We start from the raw sequence: 23,426 nt of genomic DNA on the forward strand, positions 1-23,426 counted from the left end.
CACTAGATCTCAAGCTAGCTATGAAATTGGCACTCGAGAGTTATTTCCGTCAGAGAGGACATACGATGGAATTTTGAAGAGCCACAGTCTCTGTGTAGAAGATGCCAGAAACATATGCATTATTCTTAACACTTCCTTCTCCTTCACCCCTCCTCATATCCAGTCAACACTGAAAATGTCAATTTTACTTCTGAATGGCTGTCAACTCCATCCACTTCTCTGCCACAGTGCCATCCAGGACACCATCAGACCTTGCCAGGATGGCTACAGTTGCCTCCTTTTCAGTTCTGTGTGTCCACTCTGGACCCCTTCTAATATTTTCTGCACCCAGGCCACCATTTTTGTAAAATCCAAATCTGATAATGGGCTGCTGACCCAATCCACCCTGACTGCCTGACAGAGCTGGTCCTTAGTGGCTTCCTACCACTCTTAGGGTAATGACTAGACTTCTTAATGTGGCTTACAAGGCCCTTCATGGGCTGGTCCATGCTTGCATCTCTTAATTGCAAGCACTACAGACCTGCTCCCTCTCCCCCACTCTCTGTGCTCTTCCACATCAGTCTTTAGACTGGTCTTTAACCCTTTTGATTACCATTTTCCTCTCACAACAGGGTCTTTGCACATTCTCTTGCCTGTGCCTGAAACACTCTTCTCTCCTTCCTTTGTCCATTAACTCCTCATCCTCCTGGTAGCATAGTGCCTAAAGCACTAGACTGCTAACCAGAAGGCTGGCAGTTCAAACCCACCAGCCACTCCTAGGAAGGAAGGTTGGGCAATCTACTTCCTTAGTGATACTGCCTCGGCAACCCAAGAAGGGGTCGCTATGAGTTGAGGCTGACTCAGTGGCACACAACAACAACAGCAGCAGCAGCACTCAAGGAAGCCTTCCCTAGCTACTCTGGGTCAGATCTCCCTCTGGTAGGCTCTCTAAGGAGCCCTGGTGGTGCATTGGTTAAAGTGCTTAGCTGGTAACCAAAACGTCATTAGTTCAAATCTACCACATGCTCCGTGGGAGAAGGATGAGGTGGTCTGCTTCCATAAAGATGTATAGCCTTGGAAACCCTATGGGGCAGTTCTGTTAAGCACAGCACCCACTATTTCAGTTAAGCTTTAAGTCTGCTTATGAGTATGAACCACCTTGATGGCAGTAGGTTTGCTTAGGTTTTTATAGGCTCTCTTGGTCTGTGCACTTTTCCTTTGTAGCACTATCAGGGCCAATTTCACCTTTTTACTTGATGAAAGTCTATCACTTTACTGGACTGTAAGCTCAGTAGGGGACAGGGGCTGTATCTATTTTCTAATCTCCATTTATCCCAAGAGAATAGTATTGTCTGGCACAAAGTAGCAGCTCAAAACTATTGGTTGAAGATGGGATAAATGAGTGGCTTCTTAAAATACCCATTTTTGTGCCATTTGGAATGGGGAATTACTCCATTTCCATGATGTCCAGAGGTTCAGCAAGGCCTATAGCAACCAGACAGAGAAAGGGTCTTTTGCTCATAGGCCTCAGAGAAAGGGGGCAGGTATGGCCCTCCCAACAGAGATGCCCAATCACCCTAGTCATATCTAGGGCCATTTTCCTTTCCAGCTTTTCCTGAGTATCAGTTCTACTGGCTCTTTTTCTGCTATGCCAGGCAGGCTTGTGTCTGCGTGGCACCCTCAGTATTTCCTCTCCCGGCCAGGGAAAATGTTCCCATGCTTAGAACACCTAGAAATCAAAGGAGAAAATTTGAGTTGTAGGGCAGGAGTTTCAGTGAACCCCTCTATCTTTGATTTGGCTTTCTAGACAAACATTTTATCACCTTAGAAAGGTGCCATAATAGTAATGATCTTGGGCAGAGCAGTTAGATTTCCTGAGGGACCCAGTTCAGCCCCCTGTGTGATCTTGGGAGAGTTGCTTAAAGTTTTAAGTCTCAATTTCCTTACTGATAAAATGAGGATAATAACAACACTATAAGTTTTGTATAAGGAGCTCTGTTGGCCCAGTCATTAACGCATTTGACTGCTAACCAAAAGATCAGGGGTTCAAACCCACCAGCCCCCTCCATGGGAGATAAATGAGGCAGTCTGCTTCTGTAAAAATTTACAGCATTGGAAAGCGTATGGGCCTGTTCTCCTCTGTCATGTAGAGTCGCTGTGAGTCACAATCAACTCAGTGGCAGTAGGTTTGGTTTTGGTTAAGCTCTCCTTGGAATAGTTATAGGATACATTACTCTAGTGCTGTCCAAAAGAGCATATACGTAATTCATATGAGCCACGTATACGAAATTCATATGTAATTTCAATTTTCTAGTAGCTGCATTTAAAAAGGTAAAAAACAAATTAATTTTAGTAGTATGCTTCATTTAAGTCAGTATATCCATGATCTTATCATTTCACCAGGGAGCTCTGGTGGCATAGTGCCTAAGGTACTTCACTGCTAACCAGAAGGCTGGCAGTTCAAATCCACCAGCCACTCCTCGGAAGGAAGGTCAGGAAATCTACTTCCATAGTGATACTGCCTCGGAAACCCAAGGAGGTGTCGCTATGAGTGGGATCCGACTCAACGGCACATAACAACAACAACAACAACAACATCATTTCACCATGTAATCAATAATAAAACAATTGTTAATAGCATTGTTGATGCTCTTCTTATTTGTATTTTTATTGTTCAGTGCTGAGGGGTCGACTCTAATCATAGCGACCACACGTGACAGAGTAGAACTGCCTCCTCAGGTTTTCTTGGCTGCAGTAATCTATGAGAGCAGATCCCTAGCAAAGTCTTCTCCCACGGACCCACTGGGTAGGTTTTAACTGCTACCCTTTCAGTTTGCAATCAAGTGCTTAATCGTTGCATCACCAGGACCCCTTTTATTCGTATTAAGCCTTCAAAATCCAGTGTATATTTTACACTCACAGCACAGTTCACATTGAACTAGGCACATGTCAAGTGTGCAATTGAGCTAGTGGCTGCTAACCTAGTGCTTTGTATGCATTGCCTGTTTTAAGCTTCACAACAATTTTTTTGAAATTTTTAAAAATATTACACCCTTTTTAAGGAAAATGAGGCTTGGGGGAGTTTAAGTAACTTTGCTCAAGGGCGCACAGCTTATAAGGGCAGGAGCAGAGATTTGAATGGTGTTGAGTCTAACATCAAAGTAAATATTGCTGAGAAATTCCCATTTCCCCCATGAGGACAGAAAGTTGAAGTATTCAGGTTAGAATCATATGAGATCAGAAAGTTGAAGTATTCAGGTTAGAATCATATGAGATAGGATCAGGGCATCACATTGCTTCCTAGTGAGAGAGCCTCAACTGAGTTAGTGGCTAGACAGTGCTGTTTTAGCTGACTCATAACAATACAGGACCTAGCTCATACTGAGTATTCAACAAATGTTGACAAATTATTGTTATTAATTTGAAACATCAAAAATTTGGGTGGACAAACATTTGTACTGCCTGTTTGCATAAATTGCCATGTGGGAAGAGGCCTCTGATTTGTTTTTTGTCTCCTATTCAAAGGAATACAGAGTTGGCTCTAAGTGTTCTCGGTCATTCCCTGTAAGTTGGCCTCTCTGGGTTTCAGAATGAGGTCATGCTGGTGCTTTATGGTCTTTCTTCTCCTTGGAGAAGGAGGTGCTGCAAGCGCTGCATGCCTGTCTTTGCTTTTGGCTCTTCTCTGTTTAATTATTTGGAACTTGAACAACTTGATTTTAAAACAAAACATATGGGCTGAGAAGAATTGGAAGGACATTAGCTAGTGATGTAGCACAGAAGGTACGTATCAAGTTGAGGCCACTGGCCCTATACTACTTACTTATTTTAAGTATTGAGTGTTGACCTTTGAATCAGTGTTCTTTTTCCAAATGCTTAAAGCTTGTTTGGGAAGTGACAGTTAAAGAAGGAAATATTGCAGGAAGTATATAAAGGAAATTTCCTGTGAGTTTTCTTTAAGTCAGCCTTTCCTCCCTACTGTTTGTGTTAAAGCATTGATTTCAAATCTGTTTATATGTTTCGTGAATGATTTTTTAAAGTGCCAAGGGGAGAGAAGAGAACTTTGTTCAAAGAGGAGAAAGCAAACCCCCCATTGAATGTTTTTCTCCTTCTGCTTGACTCGTGTGCTGACAGCAGCAGGAGGCATTTATTTCTGTTTCACAACCAATTCTCAGTGAAGACAGCATTTGCATCTCTTTTGCTTCCCTCAGCTCCTCTTTGCTTGCGGGGGGGGGGGGGGGACGACAGTATGATACCCTGATCATATATAATTCTAACCCGAATGCCTCAATTTCTGTCCTCATGGGGGGAGGCAATTTTTCTGTGACTATTTACTTTGATGTTAGATTCATCATGGTTCAGATTTCAGCGAAGTTACTTAAACTGTCTAAGCCACATATTTATCTTTCTTAAAAAGGACACAATTAAAAAAAAAAAAGTATTTCAAAAAACATTGTCATGAAGCTTAAGAAGGAGCTAGTGGTGTGGTGTGGTATGGTTCAGGTATTTGGCTGCTAACCAAAAGGTTGGTGGTTTGAACCCACCAGCTGCTCTGCGGAAGAAAGATGAGGCAGTCTGCTTCCATAAAGGTTTACAGCCTTACACCCGATGGCAGTCACTATGAGTCAGAATTGACTCAATGGCAGTGAATTTTTTTTTTTTAAAGAGGCTTAAGACAGTGCATACAAAGCACTAAGTACACTGCCAGGCAAATAATCAGATCTTTAATAATTGTTAGGGATTAGGCAGGGATCCTCCACCCTCTTGAGCAGCAGAGAGACGATCAGAGTGTCTTCTGTCACAAAATCCTATCCATTGCTTATGGTGACACTATGTTATATATTGGATCAGGGATGTAAGTTGAGGTTCTCCAGAGAAACAGAACCAATAGGAGTATAGATGGGTATGTGTGTGCATGTATGTATGTATATGGAGCCCCTGGGTGGCACAGATGGTTAGGCACTCACGTACTCACTACACTGTTAGTGGTGGGAACCCACCCAGAGGCACCTTGAAAGACAGGCCTGGCAATCTGCTTTCAAAAGGTCATGGTCTTAAAAACCTGTGGTTTTACTCTGCAGTACATGGGGTCAACGTAGGTTCAATCAACAGAATTTGTTTTTCTTTTTATGCACACACACACACACATACACAGACACAAGTTGATATTGCAGTCTTGAGTCTGAAATATGTAAGACAGGCAGGCAGGCTGAAAATCAGGCAGCATAACTGTGTTACAGTCTTGAGGCAGTATTTCTTCCTTTCCCGGAAACCTCCATTTTTGTTTTTCAGGCCTTCCTTCACTTGACTGGATGAGGCCCACCCACTTTATCCAGGGCATTCTCCTTTAAAGTCAACCAATCATAAATATTAATCACATCTACAAAATAGCTTCACAACATCCTCTAGACTAATTTGGTTAAATAACTGAACAGTATAGCCTAGCCAAGTTGACATATAAGAGTAACCATCAAAAGGGGAAATAACCAAATGTTTATCCATGAAAACCTCTAGAATTAGAAAGTAATGCTTCTCACTGGGATAGGTTTGATGTGGTGTGTGAAGCTGAAACCTTAACTTTGTCCTCCCATGCTTTCCAGGTCTGATGGGATCCTATGTGTTCCTTTGTCAATTCTTACACTGTTGTTCATGTTGTTGTTGTTAGGTGCCCTCAAGTTGGCTCCACCTCATAGCGATACTGTGTATAACAGGACGAAACACTTCCTGGTCCTATGCCAGCCTCACAATCCTTGCTATACCTGAGCCCATCATTGTAACTATTGTGTCAATCCATCTCATTGAGGGCCTTTCGCTTTTTCGCTGACCTTCCACTTTACACCAAGCATGATCTTCTCCAGGGAATGGTCCCTTCTGACAACATGACCAAAGTAGGTGAGATGAAGTCTGACCATTCTTGCTTCCAAGGAGCATTCCGGCTACACTTCTTCTAGGACAAATGTGTTGGTTCCTATTGTTTGGTCCTACTCTTCATAGGACCTCTAAATGTGAATGACATCCTGAATTATTTTATTTTCATACGACAGAGACACAAGTACCTTTTAGTCATTTGGAGAACTGGTTCATTTGTTGTCTAGGATCTGAAATGTAACATGAAATAGCACCCTGACTAGGGCACTAGAGGGGCTGACCACAGTTTTTCTGTTGGAGTATTGAAAACGGAAACAAAAATCTAAACACTTTTCACACCAGTAACTAGTTGCCATCAAGTTGATTGCAATTCACAGTGACCTCATGTGTGTCAGAATAGAACTGTACTCCATAGAGTTTTAAAGGGCTAATTTTTGGGGAAATAGATGGCTTTGCCTCCTTTCTGAGGTACGTCTGGGTAGACTTGAACCTCTAACCTTTCAGTTAGCAGCTGAGCACCTTAACCATTCGCTCCACCCAGAGGCTCTACTTTTCACACAGCCTCCCTACAAGGGTAAAGAGAAGGAAGAAAGGAGTCTTTTCTTCCCCCCAAATCAAGGACATGCTGAAGCTTTTCTGCATAGAGTGTTAGAAAGTATTGTATACTGTCTTACTGTAGTATTAGGTAATTCTTGTAAGCTTTGGGACATTTATCTGGGAAGGTATACTTTGAAAAGCACCACTGCATTTGGCTTTCCTTTTTGTTCTTTGTTTTCTTTTTCACTCCCTTCTTTTCTCCCTGCTCTTGTTATTTTCCCAGTCCCCTTGGATTTATTAGCCACTGCCTACAAAGTGTCAGTAACCCCTGCTGTGAATAGTGAAGGCCTCACCAGGTGGACAGTTCTCAGATTTCCCTAAAATTGAAAAGAATAAGCACACTCACTTTCATTTTCCCTGGGCACCCCTCTCAGTGGACATCCTGCTTGACATTTAACTTAATCAAGATGTTAGTAAATAAACAGTGTGTGCTGCTACCATCGACTAAAACTGCTTGTCAACCTGCCCACTCTCCTTTCATTTCACTGTTTGGAAAGGAAATGAAAAATTGCTACTTCATTAATAAAGAGAAGGAATAAGATACATCTTCCCTCATGGCCAATTACACCCAGTCCTTAGCACTGAGCTTTTAGTGGGTGGATAGCCTTGTACAATGTGTCATAAGGTCTATGACACCCTGATTATAAGACACTTATTTTAGGTACACTCAAGAGGGACAAAAGCCACCAATTAGACTAAGAAACACCATGGATTTTGAGAAACCTTGTGATTTCAGCGATATTACAATGTGGGAAAAAATATGTCTTAGAGCAGATGGAATACAGGGAGAACTAATTAAAATAGAAAGCTCTCCTTGGTACCAGCTGATTCTCCTCCTTACCCTTTCTAATACCTGAAGTGGCGGATTGACAGAACTATGAGACTCTAGATGCCCCCTCTGCATGGAGACTGAATGCTTCTTTGTGTTTTTCTTTAATTCAGTCCTGTATGTTCCTTGTGTGTTTCATGAGGTGGTGTCCATAAGGTTCTGGAATGGAGTTGAAACCAGGAAGAGCTGTGGAAACCCCCTAAACTGCAATTTAAGTAATTTATGTTTCTGAAAAATAGAGAAATCTCGAAATTTTGTTTGGGTTTCATTGGACTTGATAAGATTCATGTTACATTTGAAGAAGTGATAATGAGTTTGTTGAGGGACATTGAGGACTTTGCAAGCCCTTTTTGACTTGGCCCATTTATAATGGCATGATGGTGAGAAGAGAATCACCAGCCTTGAGGTTCTGTGCTCTTCTTATCCTTCCTGCCTCTGCTTAATCCATTTTCTTGTGAGCAGTGGGCCAGATTCACAGGGGCACTCCAGGGCAGCCTTAAACATTACTGATGACTTTCATCTTACTCCAGAATCTGCCTATGTATTTTTCTTTGTCATCTGCATGACTTCTCAGCACCTAAATATCTCCAACCCTTCTTAATACCTTAATAATTTTAGGCAAGGGGATTATGATATTTCTTTTCCTGGTAAAGACTGTTCAGAATTTAGAGAAAACTTTCCCAACCAGGTAAAATGAGAAAAGAATTGATTGAAAACTTTCTTAGTCGTATTAGTAAAGACATGGTGCTTATCCTTACACTTATGCTGGTTTTTTTTTTCTTTATTTCAGTTTTTGGGAATAGCATTTCTTGGAATTGGACTGTGGGCATGGAATGAAAAGGTATGTTGCATATAATAAAAATGCATACATTTTGGTTGTTAGAGGCTACCTGTCATAAACACGTTTAATTTTAGTCTTTGATAATGACAGAGTATAAAGAAACATGATCCTTTAGAAAAAGAAAGTGTTCTTGGAAGATAATGTCATGTTCTCAAAGATTGTTTAGGAATGGAGCCTAAATTGATCACTGCATCAAAATAATTAGAGCAGTAAACATACACATCCAAAATAGAGTACGTATTAGAATTTTGTCAGTTAGCTGGAGATACACGTTCCAGTGGAACATTTCTCTCTGCCACAAGGTTTTCAGTTACTCTTGGAAATGTCACTAAACCACCTTTTTTTTTCTTACCTTTTTTTTTTTTTTTTTTAAATATCCTTTGGAAGATTACCTAAGCCATTAACGTGATTTCTTTTTCTTAGTGTGAATGTTATGTAACTGTTAGCATATGACATGAAGGAAACTGGATCTCTCAAGTTTCAATATCAGATAAACTCATCATTAATGCTAAAGAATGTGATTACATGGTTGCTGATTGCAAGTATCACGAATATTCAAAATTTATGATTGAATGTAGTCCAAAATCAAAACCCAAACTCACTGCTGTTGAGTTGGATCCGACTCATAGTGACCCCTCCTTGGGTTTCTGAGGCGGTATTGCTACGGAAGTAGATTGCCCAGTCTTCCTTTTGAGGAGTAGCTGGTGGGTTTGAACCGCCAGCCTTCTGGTTAGCAGTCAAATGCCTTAGGCACTATGCCACCAGAGCTCCGAAATATAGTACAGTAAAAGGAAAAATATGGAACTGTGGAGTAGTGTGTTCTAGGCTACAGTGAAGAGCCAATCTTGTGGGCAGTTTGGGCTCTAAGCAACACAATCATGACGACTCTACCCTGTGTCCACCCTTCCACATTACTTCTCAGTTGTATCTTTGACTTTTTGCTCTACAACTTCTCCTACTGAGGCCAAGCACTAGAATTCAGAAATGAATATAGACTACTTTTTTTTCTTTGTCCTTTGGAAGTGAAACAGTTTGCAGAATTTTATCTTTCTCGGTATTTGGCTACACTGTGAAGCTTTATTACCTTCCACCTTGTGAGAGTAAAGGGAGTGTATGGATTGATTAAAAAGTGTTGTAAACTATGAGGTTGGTTGAAATTTTCCCAGAAGACTGTTCTCTTATCTCTCTGGTATTTTCCCTTCTGAGCCTCACCACAGTCTGAAGCCAAAAGTTCCTTTGAAGTATTACATGTCTGAAGAAAGGAGAGAAAAACTAAGACAGTCCGGGAAACGACAGCCCCTCAGATACCAGCAGAATTTCCACAACCAAAACAATGTTCACATAAACTCTGTGAAACAAAATTCAAAGTAAATGCTGAGTTTTGAAAATTAACTACCTTCTATTTATTCAAAACAAAACAGAAAAAAACTAACAACAAAAAACCACTTTTACAGGATATAAAATGTTTTACAATAAAATGAGCCACCTTCCAGCAACCAGAGTAACATTATAAAATAGGGCAGTGATTATATATGAATTGAGACAAATTAAGTTTCCAAAACAGAGATAATTTTATCTCCCAAAACTCTTATGTTGAACATTGGTCTTCTTTTGGATTAAGATTAGCTTCTTCCACAATCCTTTTTGTAAGCTTGGAGCTTTGTATTGGTGGAATCTCAGAAATTCTACTTTTTAGAAACTCTCTTGTTAGTTAAATTACCAGATAACACAGCTTTTTGTAAATCTGTTCATAAGAGTCCATTGCTATCTGCCTCAAACAGATGCTGGAAAGCATTAAATGAACTAATTGTCTGCTCGAGTAATAAACAGACAATCGGTTGTTCTGAAGTGTTTTTTCTTTTTCTTTTTATGAAATATAATTATCTTTTTGTTTCGTCAGTTGCCCCAAATATCTCTTCTCTGATAAAATCACAAACTTCTAGAACTGGCAGTGTCAAATAAATGTCAGAGAAAGAGGGTGATGCTGTCATTAGGGAGGGATGAAATAGCAGGCCTTTCTTTGTCAGGGACACTCGAGTAAATAGAAAGTTTCTCTTGAAAGTTGAAGTTACTTGTCCAAGGTCAGCCAGCCTCTTGTAGCAGGGTGACCTCTCATGTAGTAGAGCTCAGTGAGCAGTATCTAAGTAGAGGCAGAAGAGGGGCAAGGATGTGTTCAGTCATGCATTTATTCATCTAACAATCCGTTTGGTGAATACTGGTCACATGTCAGGCACTGGTCTGGACTCTGGGTATTCAGCAAGGAATGATGCAGAGTGCCTGCCTTTGTAGAGCCTGTATTCTAGTGGGGGGAGCTAGCAGTTAGCAGTTAACTAGCCAAGTACATGCTAACAGGTAGAAGCATAAATTGAGTGAGGGAAGAAAGAATCTCTTTTAGACAGAGTAGTTAGTACTAAGGAGGTGGCGTTTGAGCAGAAACGTGGGTGTAGTAGAGAAGAATCCATAGAGCACTGAGGGAAGAGCATTCCAGGAAGAGGGAAGAGTAAGTGTGGTGGGCCTGGGGCAGGGACTTGGTGATTCCAAGGAATAACAAGAAAGCTAGTATGGCTGGAAGGATGAGAACAAGGCAAGAACAGGTAAGGGATGCAGTGAGAGAGGCAGGCAGAGGGCAGACCAGGCAAAGTCCCACAGAAGTTTGGATGTATTCTAGGTGTGAGAGGAAGCCACCAGAATGTTTTGATAAGGAGATGACTTTATCTGGCTTTTCTGGAAAAAAAGTACAGCTTTGGGGCTGAACAGACTTAGAATACTGAACAGGGTTAAAATATTGTGTCAAGTTTTACCTAGTGCTACTATAACACAAATGCCACAAGTGAATGGTTTAAAAGAACAGAAATTTTATTTTTCATCGTCCTAGAGGCTAAAACCAAATTCACTGCCGTCGAGTCAAACTCTGGTAGCGTAGTGCCTAAGGCATTTGATTGCTAACCAGAAGTCTGGAGGTTCAAACTCACCAGCCACTCCTGGGAAGGAAGATTGGGCAATCTACTTCCGTAGAGATACCGCCTCGGAAACTCAAGGAGGGGTCACTATGAGTCGATCAACTCGACGGCAGGGAGAGTGAGTTTTAGAGGCTAAAAGTCCAAATCAGGGTGTTGACTATGTCAGTTCTTTGCTTGTCCGTAGCTCTGGGCATTCCCTGGTTCACTGGTGTTCTTTGCCTTGTAGATGATCCCCACATGGCAATCACTCATGTATTTCTCTGTGTCTATTCTGGTCTTTCTATAGCTCTGAAGTGATTAAATGTAGGATTCACCCTACACTGATATGACCTCACTGACATAAAAAAAGAAAACTCTATTTCCAAACAGGATTACATCCACGAATACAAAGGCCAGGAATTTAGCTCACACTTGTTTTGGGAGAACACAATTCAATCAATAACATACTGGCTCCTCCATTTATCATCTGTGTGACAATGAGTTAACTTCTCTGAGATGCCTGTTCCTTGTTTGTGCAATGTGGACACTAATGTCCATCTGCTTGGATCACTATGAGGACTGAGTAAGATGACCAACTTGTGACTTAGGCCCTCAGTGTAGCACCTGGTAAAGGTGATCGTCACTGCATGCATAACTCCCTTCTCTCTCCCAGTACGTGGCTATAGCATGCCCACTCCTATGTGAGGGCAAAAGCAGAATGGTCACTTTTTAAGTCACGTCAAGTTTTAGGAGAATTCCAGGCTCTGATCCATGGACCACAGACTGGGTTTTGTTTGTAGGGTCTCTAAAAGAGGATGTGATGTACATTGATTGCCATGGTAACTGCAAAGGCTGCTCTGCTGAAAGCCCTTTGAGTTAACTTCTGCAAAGCTCTGAAGGCATAACATTCCAAAATAAACCACAGCCAGTTGAGAGTGGTGGGTAGCATACACCTACACCAGCCTGTGAATAAGAAAATTCACAGACAGGGATGCAGTGATATTTGTTTTAAAGGAGGCCTGGAGGGTAAGTGTGGGGACACGGGTTCATTGGCAGAATTCTTCTCTCCCACGTGGGAGACTCAGATTCATTCCCAGCCAGTGCACCTCAAGCACAGCCCCCACCATCTGTCAATGGAGGCTTGTGGGTTGCTATGATGTTCAACAAATTTTATCTTACAGACTAGAAAGAAAGGCCTGGAAATCAGCCGAGGAAAACTACAGATCACACCAGTTCATTTCATAACCAGTTTTGGAGAAGGTACAGAACTAGGTAGAGTTTTGTTCTTTCATGCATGAGGTCATCATGAGTTGAGGGCTGACTCCATGAGAACTACCAGCCATGACAAGAGGAATGTAAATCCCCAAACTGGGTTGCACCTGGATCAGATTTCCTTAACAGATGGACCTTTAAGCATTATTACATGGAGAATGGAGGAACTGGAGACAAAAATTATTATCCCTTATATGTAGTTAATGCCAGCCTAAATTTTAAACCTAGGGCTTATATTAAGTTGGATATTATACATCATACTTAAATAATACATTTTGTCTAAGTTCCATAGTGATTGTGAAGATGCAAAGGATGACTGTGTCTCCGAGGGAAATTGATTTACATGCTGTTTGTCAGAAATCATAGGATCTGCTTTTGGAAGAAATATCAACAGTTACTTGGCATACACCACCTCTGTAACATCTTTGGCAAGATCTGGCTATAATCAATTCATTTATTCAAATAACATTTATTGAGCCCCTACCACCAGACAGAGCTTGAACTGGACTTGACGGCTGTGAAGATGAAGAGACCTAGTTTCTGTTGTCAGGGAATTTACATTTTAGGAAGAGTGTGCATATATATATATGTACATTGCAACAAATGATAATTTAGAGTGTATATATGTGTAACAAGGAGGTCTGGTGGTGCTGTGGTTAAAGCATTGGGCTGCTAACTAAAAGGTTGGTGGTTTGAACCTACCAGCTACTCCCTGGGAAGCAGTCTGCTTCCATAAAGATTTGCAACCTTGGAATCCCTATGGGGAAGTTCTACTCATTTGAAGTGGGTTTTTTATTTTTGCTAAGTTTAACAACTCTAATGGCAAAGTACTCACATTTCCCTCTCTTTGAGTTACTCTTTAACTGTTGGAGAGACCTTCCTTCACCACACTACAATCAAGTCCCTCTAGTTTTTGCTCTTTGATTCTGGATCTACGCTATGGGATGCCACAACATAAGTCCTACTTCCATATGGCAGCCTGTGAGGTATTTCAAGGTGGCAGCCTGGTTACTTCTCAGTTTCCATCCAAGGTAAACATCCACTTCTCTCCAGTGGTCCTCATATGACTTGGGCTGGATTCCTTTCACATCTTGGTTGTGTTCCTCTGACCTCTCTCTAGTATGTCCTCTGTATCATACAGAGGTTTAAATTGTGTCCTCCTGGAATATATATATTGGCATCCTAACCCCTATACCTGTGAATGTAATCCTATTTGGAAATAGCGTTTTCTTTTTTTATGTTAATTAAGTCATACCCAAGTAGGTTGGGTCCTAAACCTAATGACTTCTGAGTTTTAAAACAAAAAGTTAAACACAGAGACACACACACAGGGAAGGCAGACACCATGCAAAGATAGTCCAAGGTACTGAGGAATGCCTAGAGCTACCAACAAGGAAGCTATTGACATGATGAAAACCTAGATTTGGACTTTTAGCTTCCAGAACTGTGAGAAAATAAACATCTTTTCTTTAAAGGCACCAATACATGGTATTTCTCTTCCAACAGCAGTAAGTAAGTAAGACAGTGCTTTATGAGCCGTAGACAGTATAGCTGGATTATGTTGCTTTTCTTCTTATCAAATGCCAATGCTGCTTGAGATCCCACTGTTGATCACTGAGCCCAGAGTTCACTGAGGGTCCCAAGTTGGTTGCAGACCCATATACTAAGCTGAGTTTTCTTCATCCACTTCATGCCTAGCTGATTTCCAGAGTCAAATACAAGATTCCAGATTTACTCAGTTATAGTTCAGCACACCTTGCCACCTGCTGGGATTGTTTTAGAGCCTGGCACATTCCGCACGCCACTCATCTTGATTTCAGCTGCACATTTCGATCAGCCTCCTTCCTTGGTTTCTTCTTCTGAATCACCTGTGCTACCTGGGGAAATTTTGATTCAATAGGTCTGGGGTGGAAGCTGGGCTGCTCTACTTTAACAAGCTCCTGTACTGTTCTGACTGCAGTCAAGTATAGTTTTCACTGATAAATGCCACTGATATATACTGAACAGGCAAGGACAGAGCCCAATGACATGTCACTAGACATTTCCTTTGGGACTGACACTCATTCACTTATGTATGCCCTTGGGTATCATCAGTCAAGCAGCTTCTAATCCATCCACTTGTCATTGCATCAGACTATTTTTCTGTATATTGTCTTTGTAGAGGTGCAGATATCCTATACTTGTCTCTGATTAACTAGCCAAGACACTTAAATGAGCCTGATAATTTCTTATTGAACCCATGCTTGGTCCTGGTGTACATCACTTTCTAGTCTAGATCCTAAAAAACTCTTATCAAGAAGATAATGTCTAAAGCATGGTTCATCACTCCTCCCTTCTTGAAACACTTTCCTCTTTCTTGAAACACTTGGCTTCCAGGGTAGCACACACTCTAGGTTTTCCTGCTTCATATGCTATATGCCTTCTCAGACTCCCTTTCTCACTCTGCCTCATCTCCCTTACCTCTGGGGAGCCCCAGGCTCTTTCCCCAGACCTCTTCTCTATCTTCCCTCACACTAGGAGAGCTCATCTAGGCTTTGGACTTTAAACACCATCTGTCACTGATGACTTCCAAATTCCTATTTTTTGTCCAGATCCCATCTGAACTCCAGACTTGTATAGTCAGTAGCCTATACATCTCCACTTTAATGACTAATGGGCTTGTGAAACTGAACATATCCAAAACAACACAATACTGATTCTCCTCTCAAACCTACTCTTTCCAATTGTAGTAAACAGTAGCTGTACCCTTCAGCCTGCTAAGATTTTCTCGACAGCCTTCTTTATTTTGTTCTCATTACCACATTCAATCCATGAGCAGATGCTGTCAGCTCTACCTTGAAACTGAATTGAAAACCTGATTTCTTCTCACCACCATCACTGTTACACCCTGGCCTAAGCCACCACCATATCTTGTCTACTTTAGTGCGGAAGCCTAATTATGTCCCTGCCTCTAGTCTTGCACTTCACCCCACCCCAGGTCCATCTCCATGCAGCAGTTAGAGTAATCCTTTCAAAATGTAAGACAGATCCTGTGATCTCTCTGCCCCAAACCTTCAATGGACTTATCATCTCATCCAGAGTAAAAGATGCATCTGGTGCTCTGTTAGCTCTATCCCAAAGTGCCTAGGTGGTGCACAGTTTCTGCATGACTGCTAACTTGAAGGCTAGCAGTTTGAACCTACCCAGTAGTACCATGAAAGCAATGACCTGATCATTCGCTCTGCAAAGACCAGCCAAGGAAACTCTATGGAGAAGTTTTACTCAGTAACATGGGTTGCCATGAGGCAGAATCTACCTGGTGGCAACTAACAACTACAGCAACATTACCTCTGTGACTTTCTCTCTCCAACTGTGTCGTTCTTTGCATGCTCCCTCATCAGGGCCTTTGCGTTTGTTCATCTCCTGCCTGGTACACATTCCCCCAGATATTCACACTGACACTTTCTTTTTTTTCCCAGGACTCTGCTCAGAGGTCACCTTGTCAATAGGTCTTCTTGGCTTATTTAAAGTAACAACTCTAATCCCTCTCAGCCGTTTCTTCCCCCTTCCCAGTGATCTTCCCCTCTTAGAACTTACCGCTTATGGTCTAATATAGACGTCTGTCTTCTTTAGAAGGTAAATTCTGTGAGCATAGGAACATTTTGTTTACTACTGAGCTCCAGTCCCTAGAACATTAATTGGTATATAGTAGGTGTTCAAGAAATATTGTTTATGACAGAATGAATGAACAAATGAGTGGTAAAAGCATTCCTTTAAACCCTGGCTATTTTGTGGCCTGTGTCATTCAATTATAGAAGTCAGTAGTTACCTCAGATTTCTAGTAACAATTCTTAAGCATCAAGCTGGTAAAATTACATATAGTTTCTTATGTCTGATTTGATGGTGGTAAGTGGCTGCAACGATGGGCTCAAGTACAGCAAAGATTGTGAGAATGGCACACGAGCGGGCAGTGTTTTGTTCTGCTGTACATAGGGTCGATATAAGTCAAAGCCAACTCGGTGGCACCTAACAACAACAGTAAAAACAACTACAACACCAGCAGTGTTATGAACCAAAAACCCCACTGCCATCATATTGATTCTTACTCATAGCCATGCTATAAAACACAGTAGAATTTCTCCAGAGGGTTTCTAAGGTTGTAAATCTTTACAGAAGCAGAGTGCCTCATCCTTCTTCTTTGGAGTGGCTGGTGGATTCTAACCACTGACTTTTTGGTTAGCAGCCGAATGCCTTAACCACTGTACTACCAGAATTCATTGGTATAGTGTTGTTGTTGTTGTTGTTGTTATGTGCCGTCGAGTCAGCCCCGACTCATAGCGACCCCTCCTTGGGTTTCCGAGGCAGTATCACTACGGAAGTAGGATTGCCCAACCTATAGTGTTAGAAGCAGAAAATCTATAAATTATGGATATCAGTAATGAAAATAACCACTATTTTTCTCATAAAACTGGAAATCTATATATGATTATCTCCTTTCATGGAAAAATTAAGAGTAGTTTATCATTTCCTTGGAAGAGCTAATTTCCATTTTGCCCAACTTTATGCTTATTCTTCAGTTTCTAGGTGGAGGGGAAAGGGAGAATAATATAATAAAAGTGAAAGTGTTGCCAGCAGAATTGTTTGAGGTAAGCAAGAGGACCCTGCTTTTCAGAGTAGGAAAAATACCCCTCCCTGAACCTCAGTATGAGTTCTGGGATCCAGGACAGGCTTGTCTGGCCAGTAAACTCCTTGACCACAGGACTGTCTCCTTTGTACTTTTATGCTTAGTTTCTAGTCCAGTGCCTCCTACACAGTGGTCATCCAGAAGATGTTTGTAGACTAAATGAATGAGAATATGTAAAGGAGCCTTTATACATTGTAAAATGCCACACAAGAAAAAAATAGGGGAAACTGAGACTCAGAGAAGTTAAAGCAGAAGTCTGGCCCTCTCCTTCTCAGTTCCCTGTCCAGTCCTCCTGTATCCTACATACAATGACTAAGATGGATTTTGTGGGAGGGCAGGTTTGAAGTAAAGGACTTTGTGCCCAGCACGGATCCGTGTTCAACAACAACAACAACAACAAAGAAGCCAAACTCACTGCACTTGAGTCTGTTTGACTCATAGCAACCTCACTTTGGGTTTCCAAGGTGGTATCTTTACAAAAGTAGGTTGCCTCATTTTCCTTCTGAGGAGTGGCTGATGGGTTTGAAGCGCCAGCTTTCTGGTTAGCAGTCAAGTGCCTTAGGCTCAGTTTTTTTTTACTGATCTCTGTAGGACGACAGGAAATCGGGAGAGTTTTAGTTCCACATTGCTTTCTGGCTTGGTGTTTCTACAGATGATGATATTTCTTTTTCCTGGAGGTATTTTTCTCTGCCCTTTGTAACTTAAGTCTCATTTCAGTGCCCTCCAGTTGCTTCCTGTCACAATCATACAGTAGACTCACTTTGGAAAAACTTTCCCTATTTACCCAGGAAGGAAAATTAGAGACTGTGAGGTTGAGTGATTCAGGCAGCTTGTAACACTAGAGGTCAAGTTTTCATAGTCCAAGAGAGGCAATAGGTGGAAGTGATTACCCAGATAACTAGAACAGAAAGTAGATTCTTGGGTATAAAACTACTTTCAGGAGACATTTCTTTCTTTCTTTTTTTTACTATTTATTTTATTTTTTAAAAAATTTAATTAATTAATTAATTTTTATTTGGGTGAAGATTTACAGAGCAAATTCACTTTCCATACAGCAGTTCACATATACTTTGTCTCATGTCATTGACCACAGTTTACCACAATGCAACAGCTCCCCTCCCACTTCCTCCCCATAGTTAACCACTTCCCAGTGACCATCCCTCCGTACTCTCCTGCGCCCTGAGCTGTCTCCTTGTGCATAAGCAGCCCTTCCCTCTCCCATGATTGTTCTCTCTAGGGCGTGTGTCTACTTGAGGTAAATGTTTAACTCATATGCCTGTACATTGTTTGGCTGGCAACCACAGGTGTGGGTTCAATTCCAGACCTGAAGGGCAGCTAGGGGCCATAGTCTCAGTGGTTCCACCAGGCTCTATTGGACCAGCAAACCTGGTCCTCACCTTCCAGAAGACATTTCTGAGATGTTGAAAACACATCTCTGATGATTTCCCTCAACTGACTGAAATGTAATAAGTTTGTCTGCATCTCTTTTTCTAAATTATCCAAATAATCCTCTCACATTCACCACTGTATCAAATAAGGTGGAAACTAAATAGCTCATGCTTAGTACCTGAAACATGACCTCATTATCAGATGTGTTGTAACCAGTTTGTACAGCAAACACATGAATATGTTGAGAAAGTCTTCATTTTTCGCTCCTTGTGTGTCCCTTTCAACCTTACTCAAAGGGCTTTCTTGGGGATGAAAATACAGGTGGGACAAAATTTGAGTGACTTAACTGTTCATTCTCAGATAGCTCAGCCCTATTCTTACTAGGAAGGAGCTCTGGTGGTGCAGTGCCTAAGACATGTGACTGCTAACCAGGTTGATGGTTCAAAAAAAAAAAAAAAAAACTTACCAGCCACTCTGAGGAAGGAAGATGGGGCAATCTACTTCCGTGAAGATTTACCACCTTGGAAACCCAATGGAAGTCATTATGAGTTGGAGGCACACATGCAGGCCCAGTTATTAATTTGAAAGTCCAGCCCTAACTTAGGTTTAAAATCTTCACCCTGGCCCAGATTGCTTGGACTCAGTGAAGAGGGGGAGGGGTGTGGGCCTTAGTGTGCTCCTCTCACCTGCCCTCTGCTGCTCACCTGTTGCTTTTCTGCCCCCTTCATGCTAGGGCATAAATGGGGTAGAGGTTGGAGGAGAGGTAAAGGGGAATAGGACAGTTCTTACTTGTTCTGGTGGCTTTGCTCTCTGGGCCTGACAGATGTTAAAGTGGATGATGTCTTAGTCTTTTTGAAACTTCTCTCCTGAGTCCCTCTGTCCAGCAATTCTCTTGAGTTTGGCAAAAATCTTTATTTTGGCTGGAGTTCTGAGTTATCTTCCTCAGCCACTGCACCTCTGAGCTCTGCCTGTTAAAGTTTCTTCTGTCTCCCTCAGGCAGTCCCATCAGGAAGGGTCTAGGAGGACCCCAAGCTGCATCTCTTACACTGCCCTCATCTTATTTCCTAGACACATTCCTCTGGGAGTGAGGCCAGTCATGCCAGATTGCCCTCAGCAGCCCAGACACCAAAGCAGTCAGCCAGTCTTTCTTTTCTTGTCTCATCTCATCTCCGTGTCTTTCTCTGTCTCTTTCTCATTGTCCTGGGCAGGGATCACACTTAGGCCTGCAGGTCCCTTCTGTGGCACAAGTCAGGCCCTAATTACCATTTCTCTGATCAGCACAGAACTACTTCAGAGCTCCCTGGTGGTCCCCTTAAAACCCCTCACTAGGTTTAAGGTGAGAAGAAAGCTGCCTCCCTGGATGAGGAGTGGTGTTGCACAGCACAGCAACCACTGTCTCTGGAAAAATCTTAATATCCTTGCTCAGGCCTCCTGCAACCATATTTTATGTGTTTGATTTCACTGAGGTGTGCAAGAGAAAGAAACTTCTTTTTCTCTAGGTATTGATGTGTTGTGGAGGAAGAGGAAATGTCTCCTACTCACTTTGGTTTAAAGGTAATACTCAGTCATCTCTGAGGCAATAATAATACTTGTTGTAATATAATGTTAGCACTACATCAATTTATTGAGATGTTTCAACAAATGGGTGTAGCACTGGAGGCACTCAGTCATTCATGCCAAGAAATTTGTAAGACAGCAACCTGGCCAACCAACTGGACGATACCCATATTTATGCCCATTCCAAAGAAAGGTGATCCAACAGACAGAGGATATGGACATTATCAAAAAATATCATTAATATCACATGTAAGTAAACTTTTGCTGAAGATAATTCAAAAACGGTTGCAGCAGTATATTGATAGGGAACAGCCAGAAATTCAAGTGGGATTCAGAAGAGGACGTGGAATGAGGGATACCATTGCTGATGTCTGTTGGATATTGGCTGAAAGGAAAGAATATGAAAAATATGTTTACCTGTGTTTTATTGACTATGCAAAGATATTTGACTATGCAAAAGTATTGGATTATACCACATTGTGGAAAATTGCAAAGAATAGAATTCCAGAGCACTTAATAGGGCTTATGAGGAACCTATGCATAGTCATTTGAATAGAACAAAGGTATACTGAATGGTTTTGGATCAGGAAAGGTGTGCATCAGGGATGTATCCTTTCACCATACTTAGTCAATCTGTATGCCAAACAAATAATCTGAGAAGCTGGACTATATGAAGAAGACCATGGCATTAGGATTGAAGAAAGGCTCATTAATAACCTGTGATATGCAGATAATATAACGTTGCTTGCTGAAAGTGAAGATGACCTGAAGCACTTACTGGGAAGATGAAAAACTAGAGCCTTCAGTATGGGTTACACTTCAACATAAAGAAAATTAAAATCCTAACCTGACCTTGTCTGTTAGTTTTTCGTACTGTGGTGACTTGCGTGTTGCTGTGAGGCTGGAGGCTATGCCACTGATACTTCAAATACCAGCAGGGTCACCATGGCGGATGGTTTTCAGCTGAGCTTCCCAACTAAGACAGACTCAGAAGAAGGAAGGAATCCACTTCTCAAAAAATTGGCCAGTGAAAATCTTATGAATAGCAGTAAAATGCTGTCTGATATATTACTGGAAAACTTTATGAATAGCCCTGAAACATTGCCTAATATAGTGCCAGAAGATGAACCTTTCAGGTTGGAAGGCACTTAAAATAGGACTGAGGAAGAACTGCCTCCTCAAAGTAGAGTTGACCTTAATGATGTGGATGGAGTAAAGCTTTTGGGACCTCCATTTAATGATGTGGCACAACTAAAAATGGGAAGAAGCAGCTGCAGACATCCATTAATAAGCAGAGCATGGAATATATGAAGTATGACTCTAGGATAATTGGAAGTTGTAAAAAATGAAATGGAATGCATAAAGATCAATATCATAGGTATCAGTGACCTGAAATGGACTGGTTTTGGCCATTTTGAATCAGGTAATCATATGATTTACTGTGCCAGGAATGACAAATTGAGGTACGATGTGGCATTCATCACCACAAAAAATGTTTGAAGATCTGTCCTGAAGTACAATGCTGTCAGTGATAGGATAATATCCATATGCCTGGATTTGGAGACCATCTAAAGAATAGATTTGAAGCATAGAACACCAATGACTGAAAACCAGAGGTGTTGTGGGCTGACATCAATAATATCATCCATGAAGAAAGCAAAAGGTCATTCAAAACACAGGAAAGGAAGAAAAGACCAAAATAATGTCAGAAGAGACTCTGAACTTGCTCTTGAATGGAGAGTAGCTAAAGCAACTGGAAGAAATGACAAAAGACCTGAACAGAAGAGTTCAAAGAGCAATTCAAGAAGACACAGTGAATTATTATAATAAAATATGCAAAGACCTGGAGTTAGAAAACCAAAAGGGAAGAACAAACACAGCATTTCTCAAGCTGAACCGAAGAAAAAATTCAAGCCTCAAGTTGCAATACTGAAAGAGTCTATGGGCCAAATATTGAGTGATGCAGCACACATCAAAAGAAGGTGGAAGGAATACACAGAGTCAGTGTACTAAAAATAATTGGTCAATGTTCATCCATTTCAGGAGGTGGCATATGATCAAGAACCAGTGGTACTGAAGGAAGAAGTTAAAGCTGCACTGAAGGAATTGGAGAAAAATAAGGCTCCAGGAATTAATGAAATGCCTGTTGAAATGTTTCAACAAGCAGATGCTGCTCTGGAAATACTTAATCTTCTATGCAAATACTTCCTGGCAAAGTGACTGGAAGAGATCCATGTTTGTACCCATTCCAAAGAAAGGTGATCCCACAGAATGTGGAAATTATTGAACAACATCACTAATATCACACATAAGTAAAATCATTCTGAAGAAAATTCAAAAATGATTGCAGCGGTATATTGACAGAGAGCTTCCAGAAATGAAAGCTGGATTCAGAAGGGGACGTGGAACAAGGGATATTATTGCTGATATCAGATGGATCTTGGCTGAAAGCAAAGAATACCAGAAAGATGTTTAGTTATGTTTTATTGACTATGCAAAAGCATTCGATTGTGTGGATCATAACATATTATGGATAACATTAAGAAGAATGGGAAATCCAGAACACTTGATTGTACTCATGAGGAACTTGTACATAGATCAGGAGGCTGTCATTCAAACAGAACAAGGGGATACTGCATGGTTTAAAATCAGGAGGGGAGTGCATCAAGGTTGTATCCTTTCACCATACTTATTCAATTTGTATGCTGAACAGATATTCCAAGAAGCTGGACTATATGAAGAAGAGCATGACATCAGGATTAGAGGAAGACTCGTTAACAACCTACAATATGCAGATGACACAACTTTGCTTGCTGAAAGTTGAGGATGACTTGAAGCACTTACTGATGAAGATTAAGGACTGCAGTTTGCAGTATGAATTACATCTCAATATAAAGAAAGCAAAAATCCTCACAACTGGTCTAATAAACAGCTTTACTATGGATGGAGAAAAAAATTAAGTTGTCAAGGACTTCATATTACTTGATTCTACAATAAACATCAATGGAAGCAGCAGTGAAGACATCAGACAATGTATTGCATTGGACAAATCTGCTGCAAAAGACATCTTGCAAATGATGAAGAGCAAAGATGTCTCCTTGAAGACTAAGGTGCGCCTAACCCAAGCTATGGTATTTTCAGTCACCTCTTACACGTATGAGAACTGGACAATGAATAAGGAAGACCAAAGAAGAGTTGATGCTTTTGAGTTGTGGTGTTGGAGAAGAATGCTAAGAGTACCATGGATTGCTAAAAGGACTAACAGATCTGTCCTGGGGGAAGTGCAGCCAGAATGGTTCTTGGAGGCAAGAATGGCCAGACTAGAGGCGGGGCAAGATGGCGGACTAGGCAGAAGGATTGCACAGACCCTCTTCAACAAAGAAAAGGGAAACCAATTAAAACAGACACAGAAGATAATCTTGGACCCCTGAGCCTTGAAGGAAAGGATGCAGATTTGGAATAAACCCCAACTAGCAGAAGAATTTGCGTGAAAAT

The 23,426-nt window shown here is 41.3% G+C and overlaps 1 protein-coding gene across 1 annotated transcript in view; it reads left to right on the plus strand.

Moving 5' to 3' along the window:
• Positions 1–23,426, plus strand: part of TSPAN5 (tetraspanin 5) — a 277,313-nt gene that overhangs the window by 205,002 nt on the left and 48,885 nt on the right. Inside the window, exon 2 of the mRNA XM_007946388.2 lies at positions 8,061–8,111. Coding sequence (XP_007944579.1) covers positions 8,061–8,111 — 51 coding nt within the window. The remainder of the gene's footprint in view (positions 1–8,060; positions 8,112–23,426) is intronic.

Source organism: Orycteropus afer, unplaced genomic scaffold (assembly GCF_000298275.1).
Source record: "Orycteropus afer afer isolate SDZICR_OR568_19922 unplaced genomic scaffold, OryAfe1.0 scaffold00159, whole genome shotgun sequence".
Taxonomy (NCBI): Eukaryota; Metazoa; Chordata; class Mammalia; order Tubulidentata; family Orycteropodidae; genus Orycteropus; species Orycteropus afer.